The following is a 27,610-nucleotide window of genomic DNA, read 5'->3' as shown; positions in this document are numbered from 1 at the left end:
ACCTTCTCCAACCTATCTCCTGATTCTGCCTCCTCAACCCTCCTCTCCTCCCTCTCTGCATCCTTTGATTTTCTCTGTCCCCTATCCTCCAGGCCGGCTCGGTCCTCCCCTCCTGCTCCGTGGCTCGACGACTCACTGCGAGCTCACAGAACAGGGCTCCGGGCAGCCGAGCGGAAATGGAGGAAAACTCGCCTCCCTGCGGACCTGGCATCCTTTCACTCCCTCCTCTCTACATTTTCCTCTTCTGTCTCTGCTGCTAAAGCCACTTTCTACCACTCTAAATTCCAAGCATCTGCCTCTAACCCTAGGAAGCTTTTTGCTACATTCTCCTCCCTCCTGAATCCTCCTCCCCCTCCCCCCCTCCTCCCTCACTGCGGATGACTTCGTCAACCATTTTGAAAAGAAGGTTGACGACATCCGATCCTCGTTTGCTAAGTCAAGCGACACCGCTGGTCCTGCTCACACAGCCCTACCCTGTGCTTTGACCTCTTTCTCCCCTCTCTCTCCAGATGAAATCTCGCGTCTTGTGACGGCCGGCCGCCCAACAACCTGCCCACTTGACCCTATCCCCTCCTCTCTTCTCCAGACCATTTCCGGAGACCTTCTCCCCTACCTCACCTCGCTCATCAACTCATCCTTGACCGCTGGCTACGTCCCTTCCGTCTTCAAGAGAGCGAGAGTTGCACCCCTTCTGAAAAAACCTACACTCGATCCCTCCGATGTCAACAACTACAGACCAGTATCCCTTCTTTCTTTTCTCTCCAAAACTCTTGAACGTGCCGTCCTTGGCCAGTTCTCCTGCTATCTCTCTCAGAACGACCTTCTTGATCCTAATCAGTCAGGTTTCAAGACTGGGCATTCAACTGAGACTGCTCTTCTCTGTGTCACGGAGGCTCTCCGCACTGCTAAAGCTAACTCTCTCTCCTCTGCTCTCATCCTTCTAGACCTATCTGCTGCCTTTGATACTGTGAACCATCAGATCCTCCTCTCCACCCTCTCTGAGCTGGGCATCTCCGGCGCGGCCCACGCTTGGATTGCGTCCTACCTGACAGGTCGCTCCTACCAGGTGGCGTGGCGAGAATCTGTCTCCGCACCACGTGCTCTCACCACTGGTGTCCCCCAGGGCTCTGTTCTAGGCCCTCTCCTATTCTCGCTATACACCAAGTCACTTGGCTCTGTCATATCCTCACACGGTCTCTCCTATCATTGCTATGCAGACGACACACAATTAATCTTCTCCTTTCCCCTTTCTGACAACCAGGTGGCGAATCGCATCTCTGCATGTCTGGCAGACATATCAGTGTGGATGACGGATCACCACCTCAAGCTGAACCTTCGGCAAGACGGAGCTGCTCTTCCTCCCGGGGAAGGACTGCCCGTTCCATGATCTCGCCATCACGGTTGACAACTCCCTTGTGTCCTCCTCCCAGAGTGCTAAGAACCTTGGCGTGATCCTGGACAACACCCTGTCGTTCTCCACTAACATCAAGGCGGTGACCCGATCCTGTAGGTTCATGCTCTACAACATTCGCAGAGTACGACCCTGCCTCACACAGGAAGCGGCGCAGGTCCTAATCCAGGCACTTGTCATCTCCCGTCTGGATTACTGCAACTCGCTGTTGGCTGGGCTCCCTGCCTGTGCCATCAAACCCCTACAACTCATCCAGAACGCCGCAGCCCGTCTGGTGTTCAACCTTCCCAAGTTCTCTCACGTCACCCTGCTCCTCCGCTCTCTCCACTGGCTTCCAGTTGAAGCTCGCATCCGCTACAAGACCATGGTGCTTGCCTACGGAGCTGTGAGGGGAACGGCACCTCCGTACCTTCAGGCTCTGATCAGGCCCTACACCCAAACAAGGGCACTGCGTTCATCCACCTCTGGCCTGCTCGCCTCCCTACCTCTGAGGAAGCACAGTTCCCGCTCAGCCCAGTCAAAACTGTTCGCTGCTCTGGCACCCCAATGGTGGAACAAGCTCCCTCACGATCCCAGGACAGCGGAGTCAATCACCACCTTCCGGAGACACCTGAAACCCCACCTCTTTAAGGAATACCTGGGATAGGATAAAGTAATCCTTCTAACCCCCCCCCCCCTTTAAAAGATTTAGATGCACTATTGTAAAGTGGTTGTTCTACTGGATATTATAGGTGAATGCACCAATTTGTAAGTCGCTCTGGATAAGAGCGTCTGCTAAATGACTTAAATGTAAATGACTTAAATGTAAAATAAAAACATGGGGTCGCCTCGTGCACGCGCCTCAGTCTCATTGTACTCTGATCGAACACCATCCAAATGCGCTAATGTTTTTCAGCCAGGGGCTGCAAAGACATCATTCAGCTTTTTCCCGGGTTCTGAGAGCCTATGGGAGCCGTAGGAAGTGTCACGTTACAGCAAAGATCCTCAGTTTTCAATAAAGAGAGTCAAGAAGCCCAATAAATTGTCAGACAGGCCACTTCCTGTAAGGAATCTTCTCAGGTTTTTGCTTGCCATATGAGTTATTTTATACTCACAGACACCATTCAAACAGTTTTAGAAACTTTAGGGTGTTTTCTATCCAAAGCCAATAATTATATGCATATTCTAGTTTCTGGGCAGTAGTAATAACCAGATTAAATCGGGTACGTTTTTTATCCGGCCGTGTAAATACTGCCCCCTATCCCTAACAGGTTATACCTTGTCATAAGTCACCACAAATCTTTGTCACGTTCACTTGATTACAACACTTCCCACAAACAAGTCGCTTGCAGCTGAAACCAGTGTCTTGGGGTCTGTTGCAAGTGCATATCCACCCTGCAGTTTCTCCTCCCCGGGAGCTGTGCGCAATTTGGCTTGTGCAATGGCTCGCATGGAATATTTGCTGCTGCCTTGGTCTTCATATGTCTCTCACATAGCCCGTATGCAAGACTCATGATGAAGTCTCTCCTGCTCATGGTGAACACCACGTGTGCGTTGATAGCAGCCAAGTCAAGTATGTTGTAGAACACAGCAACGAGTTCCTCCTTTCACCTAGTACACCCTGACAAAATATTACTCGCTCATCTGCTGCCCGTACGGATCCTTTCCCAGATATGGGAAATGATTATTAGCATGAATCATAAGAGATTCTTCCTTGTGCGTTTCCCACTTGAGATCAGATCCGGAGGTACCTGCGTCTTCATCCTCTGTTCTGTCTCCCTCTCCGGTGGCTTCCACCTCAGGTTCAGATCCTCAGAGCTCCCACCCTCATCAGACTGTGAGGCTGCCTGAGAGACCGGCCTAATCAACATCACCAGCTGTTATCATTGGCAGCCCTATGGTGAGAAACATCTCGGTTCCCAATGCAAAAACCTTGTGCTACCAAGGAGCACGAGTACAGGACACCTGGCTCTGCTGGGATCACTTCTATTGCTAACTTTGACACCTTCTGGAAACAGAAGATACTCTACAGGAATGACAGAATCCATCCAAATCCTTTTGGCTCCAAGACCAGCTCAGTTAATCCCTACCATTGTGACAATGAGTCGTCATAATGCTGCATCAAATGTACATTATCCAAGGGACATTGGAAGACACAACGTAAGTAACTTCATTTATGTCACCCTAATTGCCCTGAATACCTTTGTTGATCCTACAGCAATTGTGTGCAGTAATCATGAGCCTATGAACCAGATTTATACTGTTAGCACTGAGGCGGTGTGCCCTAGTAGGAAGACCACTGTTAGCACTGAGGCGGTGTGCCCTAGTAGGAAGACCACTGTTAGAACTGAGGCGGTGTGCCCTAGTAGGAAGACCACTTAGTGCAGGGTGAGCTGCAGTATAAGCTCCAATGAAAATAACTTGAGCAAGTCTACTTCTGATAAGCTTCCCAGTAAAGCACTAAAAACAATCAAGCATCCCAGAGAAATGCTAGAAATATCCCTTATTAAAACATATGTAACCTGAGAAACAAGGTTCATGAAGTAAATAACTTGCTTGTAACAGATGACACAGTGGTAGCAATACATGGTTATAAATTAAATAATTTTATTGGACACATACACATGGTTAGCAGATGTTAATGTGAGTGTAGCGAAATTCTTATGCTTTTAGTTCCGACAGTACAGTAATATCTAACAATTACCCAACAACTACCTAATACACACAAATCTAAAGGGATGGAATATGTACATACAAATATATGAATGAGCGATGGCCGACTGGCATAGGCAAGATTCAATAGATGGTATAAGATACGGTATATACATTTGAGATGAGTAATGTAAGATATGTAAACATTATTAAAGTAAACATTAAAGTGACTAGTGAGTCTATGTAGGTAGCAGCCTCTGAGTTAGTGATTGCCGTTTAGCAGTCTCTCGGTCCCAGCTTTGATGCACTCTATAACATCTACCGAAAAGACAGAAATACCAACCACATTCCTGTAAAGCTTAGAGACGATCTCATGTTAAATACTGTTGAAGTAATATGGCTACAGGTTAATCTGCCTCACCTAAAACCCATTCTGGTGGGAAGCTGCTATAGACCACCAAGTGCTAACAGTCAGTATTTGGATAATGTGTGTGAAATGCTTGATAATGTATGTGATCAGAGAAGTATATTTTCTGGGTGATTTAAATATTGACAAGCTCTCAAACTGCCCACTCAAGAAAAAAAATTCAAACTAACCAGTGCCTGCAAGCTGGTTCTGGTTGTCAAATCAAACACCTTATTGAAATACTTACAAGCCCTTAACCAACAATGCAGTTAAGAAAAAAATTATTATTCAGCAACAACGTGATGCAAGTCCAAAAAAAATTTATTAAACAAATAAAGAAAGAGCAGCAGTAAAATAATAGTGAGGCTATATACAGGGGGTATAGGCACAGAGTCAATGTGCGGGGGCACCGGTTAGTCGAGGAAATGTGTGCATGTAGGTAGAGTTAAAGTAACTATGCCTAGATAATAAACAGTGGGGGGGGCAATGCAAATAGTCTGGATAGCCATTTGATTAGCTGTTCAGGAATCTTATGGCTTGGGGTAGAAGCTGTTAAGAATGTTTTTTTTTTATGTAGACTTGGCCCTCCGGTACCGCTTGCCGTGCTGTAGCAGAGAGAACAGTCTATGACTTGGATGGCTGGAGTCTGACCATTTTTAAGGCCTTCCTCTGACAGCAACAAACGCTGACACCACACATCCAAGTATATCTGACCAAATTAAGACAAGAATTGTACTTTGAATTCCGTAAAGTCAGTGTGGAAGAGTTGAAAAAAGTACTGTTGTCTATCAGCAATGACAAGCCACCGGGGTCTGACAATCTGGATGGAAAATTACTGAGGATGATAGCAGACGATATTGCCACATCTTCAATTTATGCCTGCTAGAAAGTGTGTGCCCTCAGGCCTGGAGGGAAGCTAAAGTCATTCCACAAGAATAGTAAAGCCCCCCGTTACTGGCTCAAATAGCCAATCAGCCTGTTAACAACCCTTACTAAACGTCTGAAAATAATTGTGTTTGACCAGATACAAAGATATTTCACAGACTTTCAGCATGCTTATAGTGAAGGACACAAGCACAGCACTTACACAAATGACTGATGATTGGCTGAGTGAAATTGATGATAAAATGATTGTGGGGGCTGTCTTGTTAGACTTCAGTGCAGTTTGATATTATCGATCATAGTCTGCTGCTGTAAAAACGTATGTGTTATGGCTTTACACCCCCTGCTATAATGCGGATAAAGAATTACTTGTCGAACAGAACACAGAGGGTGTTCTTTAATGGAAGCCTCTCAAACATAATCCAGGTAGAATCAGGAATTCCTCAGGTTAGCTGTTCAGGCCACCTTACTTTTTTCAATGTTTACTAACAATATCTGGTCAAACCTTTTTAATTCTATGTGCTATGCATTTCGCCAGGATTTTTGCATCCCAACACTGAAGTGTAAGATGCCTCCAGTTTTTAAATGGACTGAATCTTTATACTTACCACCTGGGTCCTGTTTCAGTAATATTTTAAAGCAGACCTTCTTGATGGGTAGCTGATAGTATACAATTTTTTGTGTAGAAAAAAACACGCTAATAATCGATCTTTGAGTAGATCAAAAAAGGTTTGATATACCTCTACTGATATGCTATCAAGCCCTGTGGCTTTTCCCAAATGAAAGAATTTAAATGTCTCAAGACGTTCCTCCTCTGTAAGTTGGCCTTCACACAGGTCTTTCTGTATAATTATTAATTTTACATCATAATTAATATTAGGGGAAAAATAGTTAATATCATTCAGTGGAGAAGGAGGATACTGAAAAGAAAACATTTGCTTAAAATATTTTGCTTCCTCTTTCAAAATAGTTTAGTTTATTAATTCGACCATTTTAAAAAACAAGCACACATAACTTAAAAGCCATACATGCACATGAATAAAATCATCGAGGATAACACACAATAAAGTCTGGGACTTATTTCCATTGTGGTCCTCTTGAGACAAGATGGCTAGACAACGTCAAACACAGTATGGCAATGAAATAATAAAACAAAAACATAGAACATCTATCTCGTCATTCCAGTTACATCATAGGGGTTATTCATATGGGCACGGAAGACATCAAACATATTTTTACTTTATTTTTAAAGCTGTCCAGAGAGGACATTGTTTTGGTTTGTGCCAAGGTGCTATGAAAATTTGGTATATAACATTCCTTCCAAATCCGAAGTTCTGGATGCCATCAAAAGTGTTTGCATGACTGAGAAGTTGCTGAGAATTTACTATTCTTTCATCTAAATAACATTTAAAACAAACACATAAAGTAAAAGTGCTGCCATCATGCCAAACTTGCCGGTCGCCATGTTGTTTTCATATGGTGAATCATGGATGACTCCGTCATTTGAACATTTTCTGTGAATATTTATGCACGCTCAAGTTGTGTTTTTTTGTCTTATTTCTTGTTTGTTTCACAATAAAACATGTTGTGCAACTCAAATGATACAAACCCCCCGAAAATCTATTTTAATTCCAGGTTGTAAGGCAACAAAATAGGAAAAATGCCAAGGGGGTGAATACTTTTGCAAGCCACTGTAAGTAGCATAGTTGTAATATTTTATTCCAAGAAACACTACGTTTCTATATTAAAAAAGGAGTCTAGTTGAGGCCTCCTTACAGCAAATATGTTATTGGGCACAACATGGACATCTATAAATTATCAGTTCTTCCATGTGAAGTGAAGTCCACGGGGTTCCTTCTTCCAGCCACTTATTTTTTATGACGAGAGACAATGGAACTACAACTTCCGTTTAAGAACGAAACGGATTCAAACCTTGATTTTCAAGCAGATTTAAGTCAGGCTGAGAATGGACCCCTTAGGAACACTCATCACCTATTGGAAAGCCATTCTGGTGTGTCTTTGGCATTACAATGTGTGTACAGTCTGGACGAGACTCAGTTTGTTGATGCAATATTCGCCCAGAAATTGATCGAGCTTTGATTGGTTCTGTCAAACTTTTTTTTTTTTCTGGCGGTTGCAACCTCTTTTTGTTTGAATTTGAAAATCCAACAGTTGTAATGGAAGGGGGCAGCACTCAGATCCTGTGTGTGGGTGTTTGAGTGAGAAAGACACAGAGGCTAATCAACCATTAAAAGCGGATTTGGTGTCAGCCAGACTAATTGCCATCTTCTACACTGAAAACCTGACCATGTTGTATGCAATACCAGAAGTTTCAACTAGATGACACCATTCTCACAAAAGATAGAGGTGCAGTGTTACTGACACGCCTACTGTCAATGCTTCAACAATAGATAATGTGTAAGAATCAAATAATAACAGTTTCTATTTAATTGTGAATCTCCACTGAAGATGTGTCCTAGCCAATAAAGGGCGGTAGACTTTGTTTTGTGCTGTATACATGGGATGTATACCGTTGTCTGGGCTGCTCCTCTATGTGTATTTGAGCACGTACCCTACATTTTAATCTCGTTCTTTTTCGAGAACATAATTTACATTCCCCTTACATATTTTAATTGTTTATATGAATAGAAAGGATTGAAATTGAGGCGTGAGAGGAATACATATTTAGTTGTGTTACCTATTAACCCAAACTCTAGCAACCTTGCTATGTAAATTACCAGTGGCCTGGCCTTGGTCTCAAGTCAGAGCAGGTCCACTGTGAGACACAGGTGCCGGGCCGTGGAGGTGGAAACACAAAGTCTGAGCCTTTTTGGTAAAACAACGGGATAAGTCTCAGGTGGAAATTTGCCATTAGCTGTAACAAGTGAGTTGGTGTGTGTTGGTGAGAAGAATTTCACCAAATACAGTCAAACTCCAAAATCACAGTACAACTCCTTTAGCAGCGTCATCGGTCTGCATTCATGAATCATTGACAACCTCCTAAATTTGTAGCAGATTCTATAGCTGTGTATTCTTTACGCCTGTAGGGTTTTTGCCACTGATAAATTAGGCCAATAAGTGAAAATATACATCTATAGGTGGAGCATTATTGGATGAACTGAGGACACATTTACATTATAACATGGAAGAAGTCGACAAAGTTTACAGCATGTGAAACACAATATATTATTTAGCATTTGTAACCACAGTGAGGTTAGCATTTGGAGGAATGTGAATAATTAATGCATTAGTGTTCCTGCTTCACCCACTAGGAGTGTCTCTTTGTATAGTATTTCTCTAGTTGTTTAATGGAGATTTAAGTGACATAAACGTCAGCACGGGTCATCGTTAAACTTTATTATTGGTTACATAATAGGCTACAAGAGGACCACAATGACTTCTTGACCATAATAAGTCAAGAGGAAACAAGTCTTCTGACATTTTTGTGTACAGTAATATTTGTATATGTTGCCTGGTGTAACATTTGTATGTATTTTAAATTGTCAAATCAAATACAAAACCCTGATTGGTCAGCTGACTTTGAATGACAGTTGATGTGGAGAGGGGTGGTAGGTGGTGGTGATATATATATATTTTTTACAGCTTCTTTAACAGACCCATTCCCCCCATGGAGGTTCAAACACAAAACTTAAAACAGTATGTCACCAACAGGTGCTTTCCCTGCCCTATGCTTACCCCTTGTATATTTATTTTATATCACTGAATCTACAGAATGACTCAGCAAAAATATGTAGCCCTGAACAGTATGATAGAACAAGAGTTATTGCCTTCCCTTGTTTGTTAGGGCTTGTTTTCTTAACAAAATACTCTTGTCTTAGTGTGCCAGAGCGCAGAATAACTGATGCAGTTCTGAACGCTCAACACCCTTGGAATATGTCCGGTGTCAGTAAACGTCGGCAACAAAGCGTAATTCAATTGTTGCCAGCAGCACAGTTATAGTCACCAATGCTCTGGATAACATGAAAAAAGCCTAACCAGCTCTGCTAGGGCGAGTAAAATGGTCAGAGTGGGGTGTTCTCTCATTATGTGTCTGGAAGTAGCTACCCAATGTTAGCCAGTTAGCTTGGGTGCTTGACTGTAGTTGTGAGGTCAGAGCTTTCAGAACAAACCTACTTATTGCCAGAGCGTCCAGGGTGCGCTCTGAACTCGAAACCACAGATAGGGCGAGTAATGTTCAGTGAGTTGTTCTCTCTCTTTTAGATGTCTGGAAGTAGCTGGCAAGTCAGTTGAGAACGGTTGGATCAACCCTTAAAGAGATGGGTAGGGCTAAGGCTTAAGAGGGTGTGAACAATGCATGAATGAGTGTAGACAAAGAAGGGCTCTTCAATAGTAGTAGTATCAAAACATTGAAAGACAGTTTTCTCAAAAGTGAATTTACAAGTTGATAAACTTTCAAAGCAGAATTACTTTCCCATTGTTTCCTCAAATGCAGTGTATGATATACCATTTTGTAGCTCTGAGTCTCTACTTTTATCCAATGTAAAAAACAGAAGTTCAAACGTTGCTACATAAGACCGAATCCAGGATCCATTCATGTGATTTTTGGTCAGAACAATTCTTCAAACAATACAATTTTAGCTAGTGAGGTTGCTTATAACATTGCTTGTAATAAAGTTATCTAACTTGCTTACCATTGACAATATGGTCAAACTAAACTCAGCAAAAAAAAGAAACGTCCCTTTTTCAGGACCCTGTCTTTCAAAGATAATTCATGAAAATCAAAATAACTTCACAGATCTTCATTGTAAAGGGTTTCAACACTGTTTCCCATGCTTGTTCAATGAACGATAAACAATTAATGAACATGCACCTGTGGAACAGTCGTTAAGACACTAACAGCTTACAGACGGTAGGCAATTAAGGTCACAGTTATGAAAATTTAGGACACTAAACATTCCTTTCTACAGACTCTGAAAAACACCAAAAGAAAGATGCCCAGGGTCCCTGCTCATCTGCGTGAACGTGCCTTAGGCATGCTGCAAGGAGGCATGAGGACTGCAGATGTGGCCAGGGAAATAAATTGCAATGTCCGTACTGTGAGACGCCTAAGACAGCGCTACAGGGAGACAGGACGGACAGCTGATCCTCCTCGCAGTGGCAGCCCACGTGTAACAACACCTGCAGGATCGGTACACAGGATCGGTACATCCGAACATCACACCTGCAGGACAGGTACAGGATGGCAACAACAACTGCCCGAGTTACACCAGGAACGCACAATCCCTCCATCAGTGCTCAGACTGTCCTCAATAGGCTGAGAGGCTGGACTGAGGGCTTATAGGCCTGTTGTAAGACAGGTCCTCAGCAGACATCACCGGCAACAATGTTGCCTATGGGCACAAACCCACCGTCGCTAGACCAGACAGGACTGGCAAAAAGTGCTCTTCACTGACGAGTCGCAGTTTTGTCTCACCAGGGTTGGTCAGATTTGGGTTTATCGTCGAGGGAATGAGCATTACACCGAGGCCTGTACTCTGGAGCTGGATCGATTTGGAGGTGTAGGGTCCATCATGGTCTGGAGCGGTGTGTCACCGCATCATCGGACTGAGCCTGTTGTCGTTGCAGGGAAGACATCCTCCTCCCTCATGTTTTACCCTTCCTGCAGGCTCATCCTGACATGACCCTCCAGCATGACATTGCCACCAGCCATACTGCTCGTTCTGTGCGTGATCCTGCAAGACAGGAATGTTAGTGTTCTGCCATGGCCAGCAAAGAGCCAGGATCTCAATCCCATTGAGCACATCTGGGACCTGTTGGATCGGAGGGTGAGGGCTAGGGCCATTCCACACAGAAATGTCCGGGGACTTGCAGGTGCCTTGGTGGGCAACAACATTTCCTCAGAGTTTCCCACTTGTAATTCTGACTTGGATGGTGTTCCAAGTCAAACTTCCCAGTCGAACCTAGGAACTTCCAATAACTCCGATAGCATGTGAACACAGCATGAGCTCCCACATGCTGACCTCTGACATCACTTTCCCCACATGCTGAGCTCCCACATGCTGACCTAGCCACCATGCTTCTACACCTGCATTGCTTGCTGTTTGGGGTTTTAGGCTGGGTTTCTGTACAGCACTTTGTGATATCAGCTGATGTAAGAAGGGCTATATAAATACATTTGATTTGATCACCTACTAAGGAAATTACCTTGGTAACAGCATTTTTGGCAGTTAAATGCAACAATAATTAGTCTATAATTAATTCATCACTATAATTAGTCTTCAAGCATGATAGCAGTACTTTAGTTTATGGTTTACATAGCTTGTTGGTCATTAGCCAATCAGCGTTTCTCAACGAGTTCAAAGCATCTGAATGCATCCATCTGGTATTTATGACTTCACAACTGGTAAATCCCCACCTCCCACTTGGTTACGAACGTAGCATTATAGTTAAGTTATGTGATGACCTAACATGCCCTGCATACCTTCAAAATTATTCGGCAAATATATATATTTTTTTTAAAACACACTTTCCATCATAATTTGTAGCAGGAAAGAAAGTTAGACAAAAGAAAAATCCACCTCTGTTGAACGGATAAAGATTTTGTAAATCTTTAGAACAGTTATATAGTTGCTGTTTGTTGTTTTTGGCGACGTTGCTTTTGTGGAATAAACCTGTGTCAATGGAAGGAAACCTGTCTTTGGTAAAACTACACTTACCAGACGGCAACAAAATCGAGGTTTCAGATGATTGGCTGAAGCTGCCCACTCCCCCTCGAATATGGCTGCAGTGACTCTGAAGACGTTATGCGATCCTCCGACATCACCATTGGATGCGAAGTGTCTTCCTTTGATACTTTTAGGACGATAAACATCTAATTCCACTGCTACATTTAATTTATGCGATGGCTTTTTATGCCAGCAAGTGCTGCCGCATTGTACTGTGCAACCATTACGTTGTCAAGGCCCTGTCAACACAGCACATGAAACTATTTGCGCCAAGCTCTACAGCCAAAATGCTGCGGTTCTATTCCAGTGACACGCAAGAAGAAAATGAACTCGTAGCTGTCACCGTAACGAAAACTGGGACGACACAGGTAAGAAAGTACACCTATAACGGCTGCCCAGGCTAGTAAAGAAAGGCTTTACCAACATTTCAAACTACTTAAGTTATTACGTACGTTCTTGCTAGCTGTCAACCTTACCAGTGGCGATTTTAGCATGTAAATATTGATGGGGCAACAACAACAAAGTGGATGCATTCCAGCAATGCAACTACACTAAACAATACATGAATTGTCACCATTTATAGTGCAAACGGTGCCTACATAAAGCTGTCGCAACATCTTAACACTGCTAAATCTGGCTATCAGCCTTATCTGGCAGCAAAACAGTTCATTCAGCCACTTTTACTGACTTAAAAAAACATGGCTGACTTGCTTGGTTTCTAATGACATTTAAGATGTACAAACTATGGCATTAGGGGACGACAACCTGATGAGGCAATCCGTAATTTCGATTAAGACATTAATTAGCGAGCTAGGACAGACGTAGTCAATATAACTTTGTTTACGCACAGTAGACTGCATGGGAAGGTGATTTCCAACAAAGTCCAGCAATAAGAGCTAAGATGTTCATATTTCTGCAAACTCTACATAAATACGGGGTTCCACGCTAACATCGTCATATTCAACAGTGTTGAAGAATTATTACCATCAACAGTGTCATCTTGTGATCAAGCCATCAATGTTTTGTGATTATTGGTATCATAAAAATATCAGCTAACGGGTCAGAAATTAGCATGTTTGACATTTAAGTGGTACTAACATACCAGCTTTTTGATAAACGGCTTAGCAAAAAAAAATAGGTCCCGTATTATCGGCCACCTTACTATATTGCTCAATTACAAGATATGTTTAATTTTGTTCAAAAATTTGAAACCAACCTCGTATCCGAAGTGTTGACTAGATAGATAGTTGGCTAGCTTTCCGGCTTGCATTGTCAACTTTTAATTAATTGTGTAGCCTGGTGCGCCGCCCTCTGGACTCTTAAATGGTTCTTCACCAACATATTGAGTGTTGTAACCAAATAATGTCTCATTTGTTTTACATATTAATCTTGGTTTGAGAAAGTAGATAACAGTTTAATACTAAAATATACATGAGTTTAAATAAATACAACTTCAGTCACGTGCATTGACAAACTCCAACAGTGTTTTAATTGTTTGTTGCAGAGATGCACTTGGAAAGTAAAGGAAGAAATACACAAGATGTTTGAATAAATATATATTATATTTTAGACATGTATTTTTTAAAACAAAGAAATAATTTCATATGAAAACAAACAATTAAATCTTTACCTCATCCCTATATTGTCACAAAAATCCAGCTCCACCGCCACCTCTAGATCCCACGGCACACACCTGCGGTGGAACCAGTGCTGGCAGAAGTCACAGCACACACCTGCAGTGGAACCTCAGATGTACACTCTGCGGGCAGCTTGCAGGTGGATCACGCTCCCCGCAGTGAGCACAGCAGGTGGTGTCTTTAATTTGGAAAAAAAACCCACATCAAATTGATTAATATGTTTATGCAATATGTAGAAGTACTACAGCAACAATAGTAATTGATATAACAGAGAGAGAAAAATTAAGATAATGAAGTACCTGAGAGTGCTGCCATGGGTGGCGTGACAGAGGTGGCCGATGGAGCTTTTCTCTTCCTTATCTGTGCTGCATTTAAGAGAGGAAGTAGTGTTAGAGCATGTTAAATGAAACCCTTCAGCTTTTTACATCAATACCTCTGGAGGAAGCTGCAGAAGTTTAGGAGGAAGTGGACATGCCTTGAGGGCTTGTGCTCTGGACTGTAGATATATAAAGAAATTTAAAAAAGTTTAAACATTGCAGTTTTATAAAACACAAGTCATTTTTGGGGGAATTTAATGTGTTTACATCTGGAGGTGGCTATATTCAAATTGCAGGGGGCAGGGACACCAGACAGTGTCGTTATGGTGGTGTGACCAGGGGAGACGGAGGAGGCAGTTGGTCCAGAGGAGGCCGTGTTGGTGGTGACAGACGGGGGGTGGTGTGCATCGTGGTGGTGGTGGACGAAACCGCCGACGATGGCTTGGAGGAGCTGGTGTTTGTAATGGTGGGGTTGAGGGGCCGATGATGGTGTGGCCGGGAGAGTAGGCACGTGGCCTTCTGTAGCTGAGGGCTCCGGCAGCTCCGACATGTGTTACACACTGGGAGGCACTGGCGGTGGTGATGCAGCTGTCAGGAGTGGTTCCAGCGGGAGGTCCAGCAGAGGCGATGGCGTCAATGGTCTCATCCATTCTGAGGGCTGCCGGATGCTCTTTCTCCTCTGCCCTCTCCTTCTCACCCCTCTCCTGCCACTGGCATGTGTATTCTTTCCCAGTGAGGCATGTGGCGACCACGGGGAGTCTTCTGTATCGGTCTAGCCGATACTTCAGGACAGTAAGGATGTGCCCCAGGTCCTTCGCTATCAGCCCCCCTCTTTTAGTGGGTGCTTTTCTGGGACTGGAGCAGGGACTGGAGCAGGGGCTGAGGGTCCTCCTGTGGTCACTGGGGAGGAGGTGCTGATGGACGGCACAGTGCTGCTGGTTCCAGGAGAGGCGGTAGTGGGACCCGGTAGGGTCAAAAGGGAAGAGGCCACACTTCTTAAACCCTTCCACCACAGCGCATGCCCTTGCAGCGCTGGTACGGGTAGCAGAATACTCTGACAAATTCTGATTTGTTTACAATGTAGGAGTGGTTAAAATAGCTGAGGTCTCCAGCTACCTTGGAGAACTCAGCCTTTCAAGGGCCAAAGTATGCCATGTCCAGCAGCTGCAGGACATGGGTGCAGTGTGGTGGAAGACAAAGAAGTATAACCCCTACCCTTAGTGCCGCCATGAGCACCTCCGGGTCCATGTGGCTCTTGTGTCCATCGAAGAGGAGAAGGAGAGGGCGCTCCTTCACTGCATGCTGAATGAAGTGCTGAAACCACTTCCTGAATTGGTCTCCGTCAATGTAGCCACTGTTTGACCGTCCATACAAGGCTTGGGGGGGCATCCCAGTGTGTAGTGTCCACCAGGGAAACCTCCTCCCCAGCTGCGTTGAAGCAGGCCAGCACTCTGATGTGCTCCTTGGTCCCCGGAGCCAGCTGGTACATGTTTTGCGCCCCAGGGAGCCAGCACTTTGTGCCTGCTCTGGTTGCTACGAAACCTAGACTCATCGCCGTTAAAGATTTGTCTGGGTTTCTCCATCAACCCACTCTCCTCCAAGTGCTTCTCGTAAGAAGTAAAGAAGGTGTCCATTGTCGGACATGTGGCACACTCAGCTCTCCCCCTGGCTAGGGTGTCCGGTCTCCTCATGCTCAGGTTCTTGTCTCCTGAACATTTCCCACCACCTCTTCACTAGTGGTGGGATTGTTTCCCTGGGTGCCGAAAGCTACAATAGAATAAAATATGAAATTGTCCATCAGGATGAAAATGTTTGTTTTGTCATCACCATACACATCCACATTTACATCACACACATTGAGAACAGTCAGTCCAGCATTCTACATACATAAACACATAGAACACCAACTACCTGCGTATTTTGTATTTCATCAGCCTCTGTCTGGTGAAGGGGAACTCATGGCTGGCGCAGTAGATGCAGTACAACACCAGAGAAGTTTCATCCTCTGGTGCAAGCAATCTGGGTAGTCCACTGCGACAACCATGGGTCACCCGGCCGCTCAGCCAGTCCGCCAGGGTCTGACGAGGTACACCATGCACCTTGGTAGAAAAGAGAACTGTTACTAGCAGATAATTCACTTATGCGTGGTAATCTCCTAAAAAGAAAAGATGCCTAACCTTGGTAGCCTGGCAGATAGCCATCCCTGCCCCGCCGTCCTCCATGGCATGGAACATGTCCACCTTGCTCCACTGCTTCATCTCGACTTTCTCCATGCAGTGGTGGTAAACACGTCGCTAAATAACTTGGCACATTTTAGAAAGATAACTCAATCTGAATATGTATAAACATTTGCATTTCAGAGCTAAGGCATTGAAAGGTGATAAACATTTTCACAACTGAAAGTGTACCCACGTTTTTTGTTTATTTGTATGAAAATTTGTGTACCAATTAGTTTAATATTGCATTTACATTACATTTTAGTCATTTAGCAGACGCTCTTATCCAGAGCGACTTACAGTAGTGAATGCATACATTTCATTTCATGCATTTTTTTTTTTTTTTTTTTTGTACTGGCCCCCCGTGGGAATCGAACCGACAACCCTGGCGTTGCACACACCATGCTCTACCAACTGAGCCACAGGGAAGACTTAGTCAAATGTAACATTTGACTAAATACTGCCTCTATGTAGCTGTTGTAAGATGAAACATAGCCTATAGTGATAGGTCTCAAAAAGTTAATGGTTCCAAATACATTTTTGCAGATTGTGCAAAACGCCCCCGTCAGAGGACTCCAAATTTGATACGGTAATGCTTGACAACATTCAGTTGTTTTTGTGATATGTATTATCTAACGCTTACAATTTATTTCCTTTTTGCTTAATATATGAACATTTAGCAACCAAGCTAGCAACATTAGCAAATCCGTTAGCTATATTTCAGAGGTAAAAAGTTGATGTTAAATGATGTGTGGTCTGTTGCGCAGTCTAATTTAAAGATATACAGTGTGTCCTACAAAATGTGTGTACGTGTTACTTTTTTGAAAACTCTCAAAACCGAACTTACATGAATTGCAATAAAAATCGGTGGTCAGCTAGCTAGAAGTGTCTTTAGTCTTTTTTCCAGTCCATTTAAATGTTGAGCTCAAGGTGATTTAGTTGAGCTCGAGGTGATTTTGTCTGAAGTTAGGGGGTGGCTGATTTTGGGGCAAAATTAGCTATGTTCTGTGTGTGTTACCCCATTTCATGTGTGCACAATTCAGAGGTAAGGCAGCGTAGTGCATATAAGCATACAATTATGCAGTCTAATAGATCCACAGTGGGATTTAAACAGTTTTTCTGTGTGGTCAAATAAGTAAATAAATTAACATTCCAACCTGGTTTAGCATTATCTAGTCCAAATTTGGCTTGATTCCACTATTTGTTTGTGTAACCTTCCGGTTCTAACTCCTTTCCAAGGCAACCATGGACATTTTTACATTTACATTTTAGTCATTTAGCAGACGCTCTTATCCAGAGCAACTTACAGTAGTGAATGCATACATTTCATGCATAAAAAAAATAAAAAATGTTGTACTGGCCCCCCGTGGGAATCGAACCCACAACCCTGGCGTTGCACACACCATGCTGGCGTTGCAAACACCATGCTCTACCAACTGAGCCACAGGGACAAGATGGTACTGGAGCATATGCAATCTTTTTTTATTTTGGGGACAGACAATAATACACCGCAGTGCTAGTTGACTTATGGCTTTTCTCACCTCCATTAATTCCATCAGCATGAAACAGTCGTATAGTATTTTTACTTTGTTGAAAACAAGCTAGCTAACAGTGTACATGGGTAATGGGATGAGCGCTAGCTTAGCTAACACGTTAGCATGGAAACTTTGTTAAAACATCAAAATACACTTCACGTTATGACAAACAACATGTTATTACATTGTACCTTAGTTCTTGCATATTCTGTGACAATTTGGAACGCAATTATAGAGAAAGTGCCTTTTAACTGGGAAAGGAGTGGACAAGCATTCCCTACCTATCATTAATACCGTCAGCATGAAACAGTCTGAGGGTGCACAAAAATAATACAGCAGCTAGGATACATTACCGTCAACCAACCTCACGATGTCCGTCAAATAACCATGAATGAAACCTATCAATGGGAATAATTGAAACTATGACATATTCAAACATGAATTCAATGCTTATGAAACAAATGTTGGCGAACTTCAAATAAAAAAGGATATATTTCTTACTCTGTTACGTTTGAATCACTTTCAGTTAGGGACTTTAGCTTGAAGGCAAACCGCAAACTCCCCTATTGTGGATAATTGCTATTGTGGCTAGTGTCACATATGTCACTGCCCCAAGCGATTCTGTTTACCAAAACTTATGTGACTCACCGATTCAGTCACAGATTCAGTCTTATGTAGAAACATTTGAGACAGATTTTTTTTTTTACATTGGATAAAAGTAGAGACTCAGAGAAACTGGTATATCATAAACTGCAGTTGAGGAACAATGTAATTCTGCTTTGAAAGTTGATCCACTTGTAACCCACTTATGAGAAAATTGCCCTTGAATGTTTTGTTGCACCTACTGAAGCTCTTTGTCTACACCCATTCAGCATCGTTCACACCCTCTTAAGCCTTAGCCCCACCCATCTCTTTAAGGATTCACATGTGAGGCCGTGTGCTAAACAGAGTGAGTAGTGTAGTAAACAACCATAGATTTCAAGACTAAAAGTGGTAAAAGTGCAGGTCATGTTGTTCTTCACATTACCGTCTTTGGTAAACACACACTATATCAAGTAAAAACTAAAAAGTGTCAGTAGAGAAAGAACAAAATAATATATAGTATGCACAACAAGAATATCAGTGATACTGGTGATAGACAATGTAGTTATATGCATGCAATATGGGGTGAAGTGGCTGAGCAGCAGGATACAAAAAATAATTGCAGTGTGTGTGTGTGTGTGTGTGTGTTAGTCATGTGAATGTGCATAGAGGCACTGCAGATAGTCCGGATGACTGGGAACTTGCCCCAAGTGATCAACTGGTCCTTCCACACCGAGGATGAATAAGGGAATCTATATTCGGAGAGCCTGTTTTTGTCTTCCCCATGACTTTGGTGTAGGCCATGTTAACCTGTTTGGGGTAGGGGGCAGTATTGAGAATTTTGGAAAAAATATGTTCCCATTTTTAACTGCCTCCTACACCAACTCAGAAGCTAGAATATGCATATTATTGTTCAGGTTTGGATAGAAAACACTCTGAAATTTCTAAAACTGTTTGAATGGTGTCTGTGAGTATAACAGAACTCCTATGGCAGGCAAAAACCTGACAAGGTTTCAAGCAGGAAGTACCCTGTCTGACAAGGAGTCGTGCGTCTTGCATCTTTTTATTGAAAAGTAAGGATCTTAGCTGTAACGTGACAATTCCCAGGGCTCCAATAGGCTCTCAGAGCCCGCGAAATAACTGAAGGTTTACGAGGGAGCCTCAGGTTGAAACAGATTATCGCCTTTTGTAAGTGGATGCTCCGAGGACCTTTGAATGATGCGCGTGCATGAGTCGCTTCTGAGGAGAAATTTTATTCGGCTGTTTAGGCTCAATGCATACTCCCGGTCGGAATATTATCACTAATCTACGAGTTGAATGGCATAAAAATTGGTTTTAAACAGCGGTTGACATGCTTCGAAGTACGGTAATGGAATAGTTAGACATTTTTGACACGCCAATGCGCCATGCGCGGGACCGCGAAGAAGCATTCTAGAACTCACGAACAAAACGTCGCTGTTTGGATATAACGATGGATTATTTGGGACCAAACCAACATTTGTTATTGAAGTAGAAGTCCTGGCAGTGTATTCTGATGAAGAACAAGCAAGGTAAGAACATTTTTCTTATAGGAAATGTGATTTTGGTGGATGCTGACCTGGGTGGGTATCTAAATAGCTAGCCCTGTAATGCCGGGCTATGTACTTAGATTATTGCAAAATGTGCTTCATCCGAAAAGCTATTTTAAAATCGGACATATCGAGTGCATAGAGGAGTAATGTATCTATAATTCTTAAAATAATTGTTATGCTTTTTGTGAACGTTTATCGTGAGTAATTTAGCAAACTGTTAGTAAATTCAACGGAAGTTTGCCGGGGGTTATGCGTTTTCTGAACGTCACATGCTAATGCAAAAAGCTGTTTTTTGATATAAATATGAACTTGATTGAACAGACATGCATGTATTGTATAACACAATGTCCTAGGTGTGTCATCTGATGAAGATCATCAAAGGTTAGTGCTGCATTTAGCTGTGGTTTGGGTTTTTGTGACATTATATGCTAGCTTGAAAAATGGCTGTCTGATTTTTTCTGGCTGGGCACTCTGCTGACATAATCTAATGTTTTGCTTTCGTTGTAAAGCCTTTTTGAAATCGGACAGTGGGGTTAGATTAACGAGATTCTTGTCTTTAAATAGCTGTAAAATAGTCATATGTTTGAGAAATTGAAGTAATAGTATTTCTAACGATTCAAAAATCGCGCCACTGGAATTTCAGTAGCTGTTACGTAGGTGGGACGAAATCGTCCCACATACCCGAGAGAGGTTAACCTCCCTGGGCAAGGTGGGACGTTTACCTAGCCAGTGGAATCGCGTGGCGCGAAATACAAATACCTAAAAAATGCTATAACTTCAATTTCTCAAACATATGACTATTTTACACCATTTTAAAGACAACACTCTCGTTAATCTAACCACACTGTCCGATTTCAAAAAGGCTTTACAACGAAAGCAAAACATTTAGATTATGTCAGCAGAGTACCCAGCCAGAAATAATCAGACACCCATTTTTCAAGCTAGCATATAATGTCACATAAATCCAAACCACAGCTAAATGCAGCACTAACCTTTGATCTTCATCAGATGACACTTCTAGGACATTATGTTATACAATACATGCATGTTTTGTTCAATCAAGTTCATATTTATATCAAAAACCAGCTTTTTACTTTAGCATGTGACGTTCAGAACTAGCATACCCCCCGCAAACTTCCGGTGAATTTACTAAATTACTCACGATAAATGTTCACAAAAAAACATAATTATTTTAAGAATTATAGATACAGAACTCCTCTATGCACTCGCTATGTCCCATTTTAAAATAGCTTTTCGGTGAAAGCACATTTTGCAATATTCTAAGTAGATAGCCCGGCATCACAGGGCTAGCTATTTAGACATCCACCAAGTTTAGCCCTCACCAAAGTCAGATTTACTATAAGAAAAATGATATTACCTTTGGTGTTCTTCGTCAGAATGCACTCCCAGGACTTCTACTTCAATAACAAATGTTGGTTTGGTCCCAAATAATCCATAGTTATATCCAAATAGCGGCGTTTTGTTCGTGCGTTCAAGACACTATCCGAAGGGTAAATAAGGGTTACGCGCCCGACTCGTTTCGTGACAAAAAAATTCGAAATATTCCATTACCGTACTTCGAAGCATGTCAACCGCTGTTTAAAATCAACTTTTATGCCATTTTTCTCATAAAAAAGCGATAATATTCCGACCGGGAAATCTGTGTTTTAGTTCAAAGAGAGAGAAAGTAAAAACATGAGGTCGCCCCGTGCATGCACCTCAGGCTCATTGTCCTCTGACAGACCACTTACCAAAGGCGCTAATGTTTTTCAGCCAGGGGCTGGAATTACATCATTCAGCTTTTTCCCGGGTTCTGAGATCCTATGGGGGCCGTAGGAAGTGTCATGTTACAGCAAAGATCCTAAGTTTTCAATAAACAGAGTCAAGAAGCCCAAGGAATGGTCAGAGAGGGCACTTCCTGTACAGAATCTTCTCATGTTTTTGCCTGCCATATGAGTTCTGTTATACTCACAGACACCATTCAAACAGTTTTAGAAACTTTAGGGTGTTTTCTATCCAAAGCCAATAATTATATGCATATTCTAGTTTCTGGGCAGTAGTAATAACCAGATTAAATCGGGTACGTTTTTTATCCGGCCGTGTAAATACTGCCCCCTATCCCCAACAGGTTAAAATGGTGTAAAATAGTCATATGTTTGAGAAATTGAAGTAATAGCATTTCTAAGGTATTTGAATATCGCGCCACGGGATTCCACTGGCTGTTGACTAGGTGGGACGCTTGCCCAGAGAGGTTAAGGTAATGCTTTTGTACTGGCACCTGAAAGGTGGAGATCCTTCGCTACTTGACAACTATCGACCCATATCAAAATTGTCCGTACTGTCAAAGGTACTGGAGTCCTTAGTTAGTAGACAGCTAAAGGTCTACTTCCAAGAAAACAAGATCTTAAATGGAATGCAATCAGGTTTTAGGTCAGGCCACGGTACTGTTTCAGCAACATTGAAGGTTTTAAATGACATTCACTGTGCTCTTGATAAGAACTTATATTGTGTGTCTGTTTTTATTGATTTGTCGAAGGCTTTTGACACCATGGACCATGCGGTGTTAGTGCAAAGGTTGAAATGTTGTGGAATTACTGGTCATGCTATATATTGGTTTATAAACCAAATAAATCAAATATGACTCCATAGAGCTGTCCTCAGGTCTTCCCCAAGGTTCTATTTTAGGCCCACTGTTGTTCATTTTTTATATCAACAACATTAGGGATCTTATTGAAACAGCGGATGTTCATTTTTATGCAGGTGGTACTGTTCTTTATTCAAGTGGTAGTAGTTTCTTTAGCTTTTGAAAATGTCCAAAGAGCATTTAACATCATACAACAGAATCTGTATGATTTTTAAAGCTGATTCTAAATTCGGGTAAAACAAAATGCATTGTATTTTCTAACGCCAGGCATGTTACAAATCATGTCATTGCTACATTGGCTGGGCATACTATAGAGCAAGTTAAAGTGTACAAATATTTGGGTGTGGGGGTTGATGATAAGCCAAGCTTCACTGTGCATGTAGAGAACTTGATAAGGAAGCTCAAGCTGAGAATAGGTTTTTATTACCGGCATAAGGCTTGTTTTTCTTTTGAGGCCAGGAAGGAGCTGGTACGATGTACATTACTGTCGGTTTTAGATTTTAGTGATGAGATATATACTGAATCAAGTGCTCTCAGGGTAGTGGCTGAGGCATCTATCTCTATCTATCTATCTATCTATCTCTCTCTCTATCTCTCACTCACTACCCTGAGAGCACTTGATTCAGTGTATCATGCAGCGCTCCGGTTCATTACAAATCAGAAACGTCTAACACATCATTGTGATCTCTACAGCGCTGTTGGCTGGTCGTCATTGACCTTGCGTAGGCTTAAACACTGGTATACACTGATTTATAAGGCCATATTGGGTTAAATGTCATTTTATCTCTGTTCTTTTTTTAGTCAGGTCAGTAAATAAATATCAATTACGGTCCCATTCTGATTTGCTTCTAACAGTACCAGAAATTATAACGGGTCATGGTAGAAATAGTTTTAGTTACTTAGCTCCGTGGTCCTGGAAATCTCTCCTGAACATTTTAAAATGTGATGATCTAGTTTTGTTGGTGGAGTTTAAACACTTGATCGATGTATATATCATAGAAGAGTGTAATTGTTTTTAGGCCCGCTGTTTTTAGTCAAGACGTTTGTTTTTAATGTCAAATGTTTTTGTTGTATTGTATGTGTGTTTTATAGTTTTGTTTAAGGTTGTGTTAGTGTATGTAAGTTGTTCCCTCTGCTGCTATTGGACCACATCTCTTGAAAAAGAGATGTTATCTCAATGAGAAAAAACCTGTATAAATAAAAGGTAATTTTTTTTACAATTTAGCAGTAGGGACTGGGAGACTAGTCAGGATTGAGGGGAAAATGAACTGGGCAAATTACAGAGATCCTTGATGAAAACCTGCTCAGGACATCAGACTGGGACGAAGGTTCACCTTTCAACAGGACAACGACCCTAAGCACACAGCCAAGACAACACAGGAGTGGCTTCGGGACAAGTCTCTGAATGTCCCAGCTGAGTGGCCCAGCTAGAGCCCTTACTTGAACCCGATCGAACATCTCTGGAGAGACCTGAAAATGGCTGTGCAGCGACGCTCCCCATCCAACCTGACAGCGCTTGAGGATCTGCAGAGAAGAATGGGAAAAACTCTTTCAATACAGGTGTGCCAATCTTGTAGCGTGATACCCAAGAAGACTCAAGGCTGTAATCGCTGCCAATGGTGCTTTAACAAAGTACTGAGTAAAGAGTCTGAATACTTATTTACAGTTGAAGTTGGAAGTTTACATACACGTTAGCCAAATACATTTTAACGCAGTTTTTCACAATTCCTGCCATTTAATCCTAGTAAAAAGTCCTTGTCTTATGTCAGTTAGGATCACCACCTTATTTTAAGAATGTGAAATGTCAGAATAATAGTAGTGATTTTATTTCAGCCATCACATTCCCAGTGGGTCAGAAGTTTACATGCACTCAATTAGTATTTGGTAGCATTGCCTTAAACAATTTAAACGTGAGTCAAACGTTTCGGGTAGCCTTCCACAAGCTTCCCACAAAAATTTGGGTGAATTTTGGCCCATTCCTCCTGACAGCTGGTGTAACTGAGTCAGGTTTGTAGGGTTCCTCGCTCGCACATGCTTTTTCAGTTTTGCCCAGAAATAGGATTGAGGTCAGGGCTTTGTGATGACCACTCCAATACCTTGACTTTGTTGTCCTTAAGCCATTTTGCCACAACTTTGGAAGTATGCTTGGGGTCATTGTCCATTTGGAAGACCCATTTGCGCTCAAGCTTTAACTCCCTGACTGATGTTTTGATGTTCCTTCAATATAACCACGTAATATTCCTGCCTCATGATGCCATCTATTTTGTGAAGTGCACCAGTCCCTCCTGCAGCAAAGCACCCCAGAACATGATGCTGCCACCCCCGTGCTTCACGGTTGGGATGGTGTTTTTCGGCTTGCAATCCTCCCCCTTTTTCCCCCAAACATAACAATGGTCATTATGGCCAAACAGTTCTATTTTTGTTTTATCAGACCTCCAAAAAGTACGCTCTTTGTCCCCATGTGCAGTTGCAATCTGTAGTTTGGCTTTTTTTATGGCGGTTTTGGAGCAGTGGCTTTTTCATTGCTGAGCAGCCTTTCAGGTTATGTTGATATAGGACAAATTTTTACTGTGGATATAGATACTTTTGTACCTGTTTCCTCCAGCATCTTCACAAGGTCCTTTGCTGTTGTTCTGGGATTGATTTGCACTTTTCGCACCAAAGTACGTCCATCTCTAGGAGACAGAATGCGTCTTCTTCCTGAGCGGTATGACGGCTGTGTGGTCCCATTGTGTTTATATTTGCGTACTATTGTTTGTACAGATGAACGTGGTACCTTCAGGCGTTTGTAAATTGCTCCCAAGGACTCAAATGATGTCAATTAGCCTTTCAGAAGCTTCTAAAGCCATGACATAGTTTTCTGGAATTTTTCAAGCTGTTTAAAGGCACACTGTTTCACTGTATCACAATTCCAATCTGTCTATAAACTGTTGTTGGAATACTTACTTGTCATGTACAAAGTAGATGTCCTAACCCGACTTGCCAAAATTATAGTTTGTTAACAAGAAATTTGTGGAGTGGTTGAAACTAGTTCATGTAAACTTCTGACTTCAACTGTAAATGTGGCATTTCTTTTTTTTATACAATTGCAAACATTTCTGTTTTTGCTTTGTCATTATCAGGTATTGTGTGGAGATTGAGGGGGGGTGGGGGGGAACGATGTAAATCATTTTAGAATAAGGCTGTAACGTAACAAAGTGGAAAAATTCAAGGGGCCTGAATACTTTCCCGAATGCACTGTGTACAGGTAATAGTCTAGCTACATTTTCTAATATTGTCAAAGTTAGTTTTCATTGCAAGTTAAAGTGTACTCTTAGCTAACTAGCAAATGTTAGCTTGCTGTCTCTCCAGCTAAAATTACATGTATGATCTGTGTAGTAATATTGTTCGAATCAGAAATCCATTTGCATTGCTTGCTAACATTGAACCTTTTTGGTTAGCTTTAGCCACCTGCATATTCATACTACAGCTATGGCAATGTTCGTTTTGGCAGTAGTATGATTTGGGATTATGGTGATTACGGCCATCTATTGTATTTCATGAACATGTGTACATGTCTAAACAATAGTGACCCATCCACTTAGCTAGATGTGACTGGGTGGTGGTTACAGCATTTCCTTCACATGACCCATCAATTTAAATAAGTGTGTCTGGTAAGCGTCATCTAAAATATTTTTATCTTGACACTTTTTGTTTTTCATATTGCTACTATGCAAGTAACCATTTCACTGTACCGTTTACACATTCTGTATTATGTGTGTTTACCAGAGATGGTAATGTGAAAAACAACATGACCTGTTCCAAAGTCAGATTAGGATGTATGCCAAGGACTAGATAAAGTGTATTTTTACCTGGAGTGTTACCCCTTTTAGTTTTAGTCTTTGGTTGTTTACGAAACTACTCGGCCTCACGTGAATCCTTAGAGATGGTTGGGGCTAAGGTTAATGCTGAATGGATGTAGACAAAGAGCTATCCAGTAGGTGTACCAAAAATATTCAAGGGCCATTTTCTCAAAAGTGTGGTTGATCAACTTTCAAAGCAGAATTACTTACCCATTACTTACTTACTTCTCTAATTTTATCCAATGTAAAAAACACTTTCAAATTTTGCTACATAAGATCGAGGCGGTCGGTCACAAATAGTGAAGAGAACAGGTCCAACAATCGACCTCTGTGGTGCACTTCAAGAAATGCAGACTTAACCCCATCCATCACGATGGCCTGAGTTCTGTCACTAATATAATAATGAAACCAAGAACAGGTGTCAAAACTCAGGCCTATCGTGGATAACTTATTCAATAAACTAGCATGATCAAAAGCTTTTGACAGGTCCTCAATCAAAGCAGCACATTTCATTTGAGTGTTTAAAGCATTGACAAGATCATTAACTACTAATGTGGTTGCTGTAATAGTGCTATGCCAAGGCCTAAACCCTGATTTGGTTTACATTCAAAATACATTTCTCAGATAAAGATCAAAGTTGTACATTTACCAAGGATTTGAGAATCTTTGCTTGAGAAGGAAGACCTGAAGTGGGGTGACAAGGATTAAAATCACTACGGTCCCCACTTCCAATGTGGCAGCACGAGCTAATTTCCATAATTTTGGAATATTTCCTGATAATAATGTTAAATAAAAAAGCAGACCAGTATCCAATTGTTCGGCCCCTGTGGATTTGTTGTCTATTGCTAGCAAATGCATTCAGGACTTATTTTTCTGTTAATAACTTTTTAAAGAAAAGCTTTGAATACCATTTCTGATCATTAAGCAAATTTCCCCTATCAGCTACCAGCCCAATCATTGTGAATAGGCTTAGAAGTTATTTCAGAGAGAGCCTGCTGAAATAGTGGTGATTAAATGTATCAATGATGGCGCTTTTTTTTTCCATAATGAGGCCAGTGTCTGAGTTAATTTGTTGTGGTAGAGAGGAGGAAGTACAACCCTTCAGGGATTTGACTTTTTTTTTTTTTTTTTTTTTTTTTCCCAGAATTAAGTATGGTTCCCATTACAATCTGAAAGAGCAGTTACATAATTCAATTTACATAAGCTAAATCCAGTTCAGGGATAGCTGAAATACAATTAAGGTCATTAAA

At 41.9% G+C, this 27,610-nt stretch overlaps 1 protein-coding gene across 2 annotated transcripts in view; it reads left to right on the top strand.

The window, feature by feature from the left end:
• Positions 1-12,047: 12,047 nt before the first annotated feature.
• Positions 12,048-27,610, top strand: part of mocs1 (molybdenum cofactor synthesis 1) — a 29,324-nt gene continuing 13,761 nt past the window's right edge. The window contains exons 1-2 of one of the 2 annotated variants that reach the window (XM_029714069.1): positions 12,345-12,384; positions 13,676-13,811. In XM_029714069.1, the coding sequence (XP_029569929.1) occupies positions 13,767-13,811 (45 nt within the window). In that variant the 5' untranslated portion in view covers positions 12,345-12,384; positions 13,676-13,766. Of the gene's footprint in view, positions 12,385-13,675; positions 13,812-27,610 lie in introns of both variants that reach the window. The other variant, XM_029714068.1, reaches the window with a different exon arrangement.

This window comes from Salmo trutta, chromosome 25 (genome assembly GCF_901001165.1).
Source record: "Salmo trutta chromosome 25, fSalTru1.1, whole genome shotgun sequence".
In the NCBI taxonomy this organism is placed as follows: Eukaryota; Metazoa; Chordata; class Actinopteri; order Salmoniformes; family Salmonidae; genus Salmo; species Salmo trutta.
This window is presented reverse-complemented; position numbering and strand designations above follow the sequence as displayed.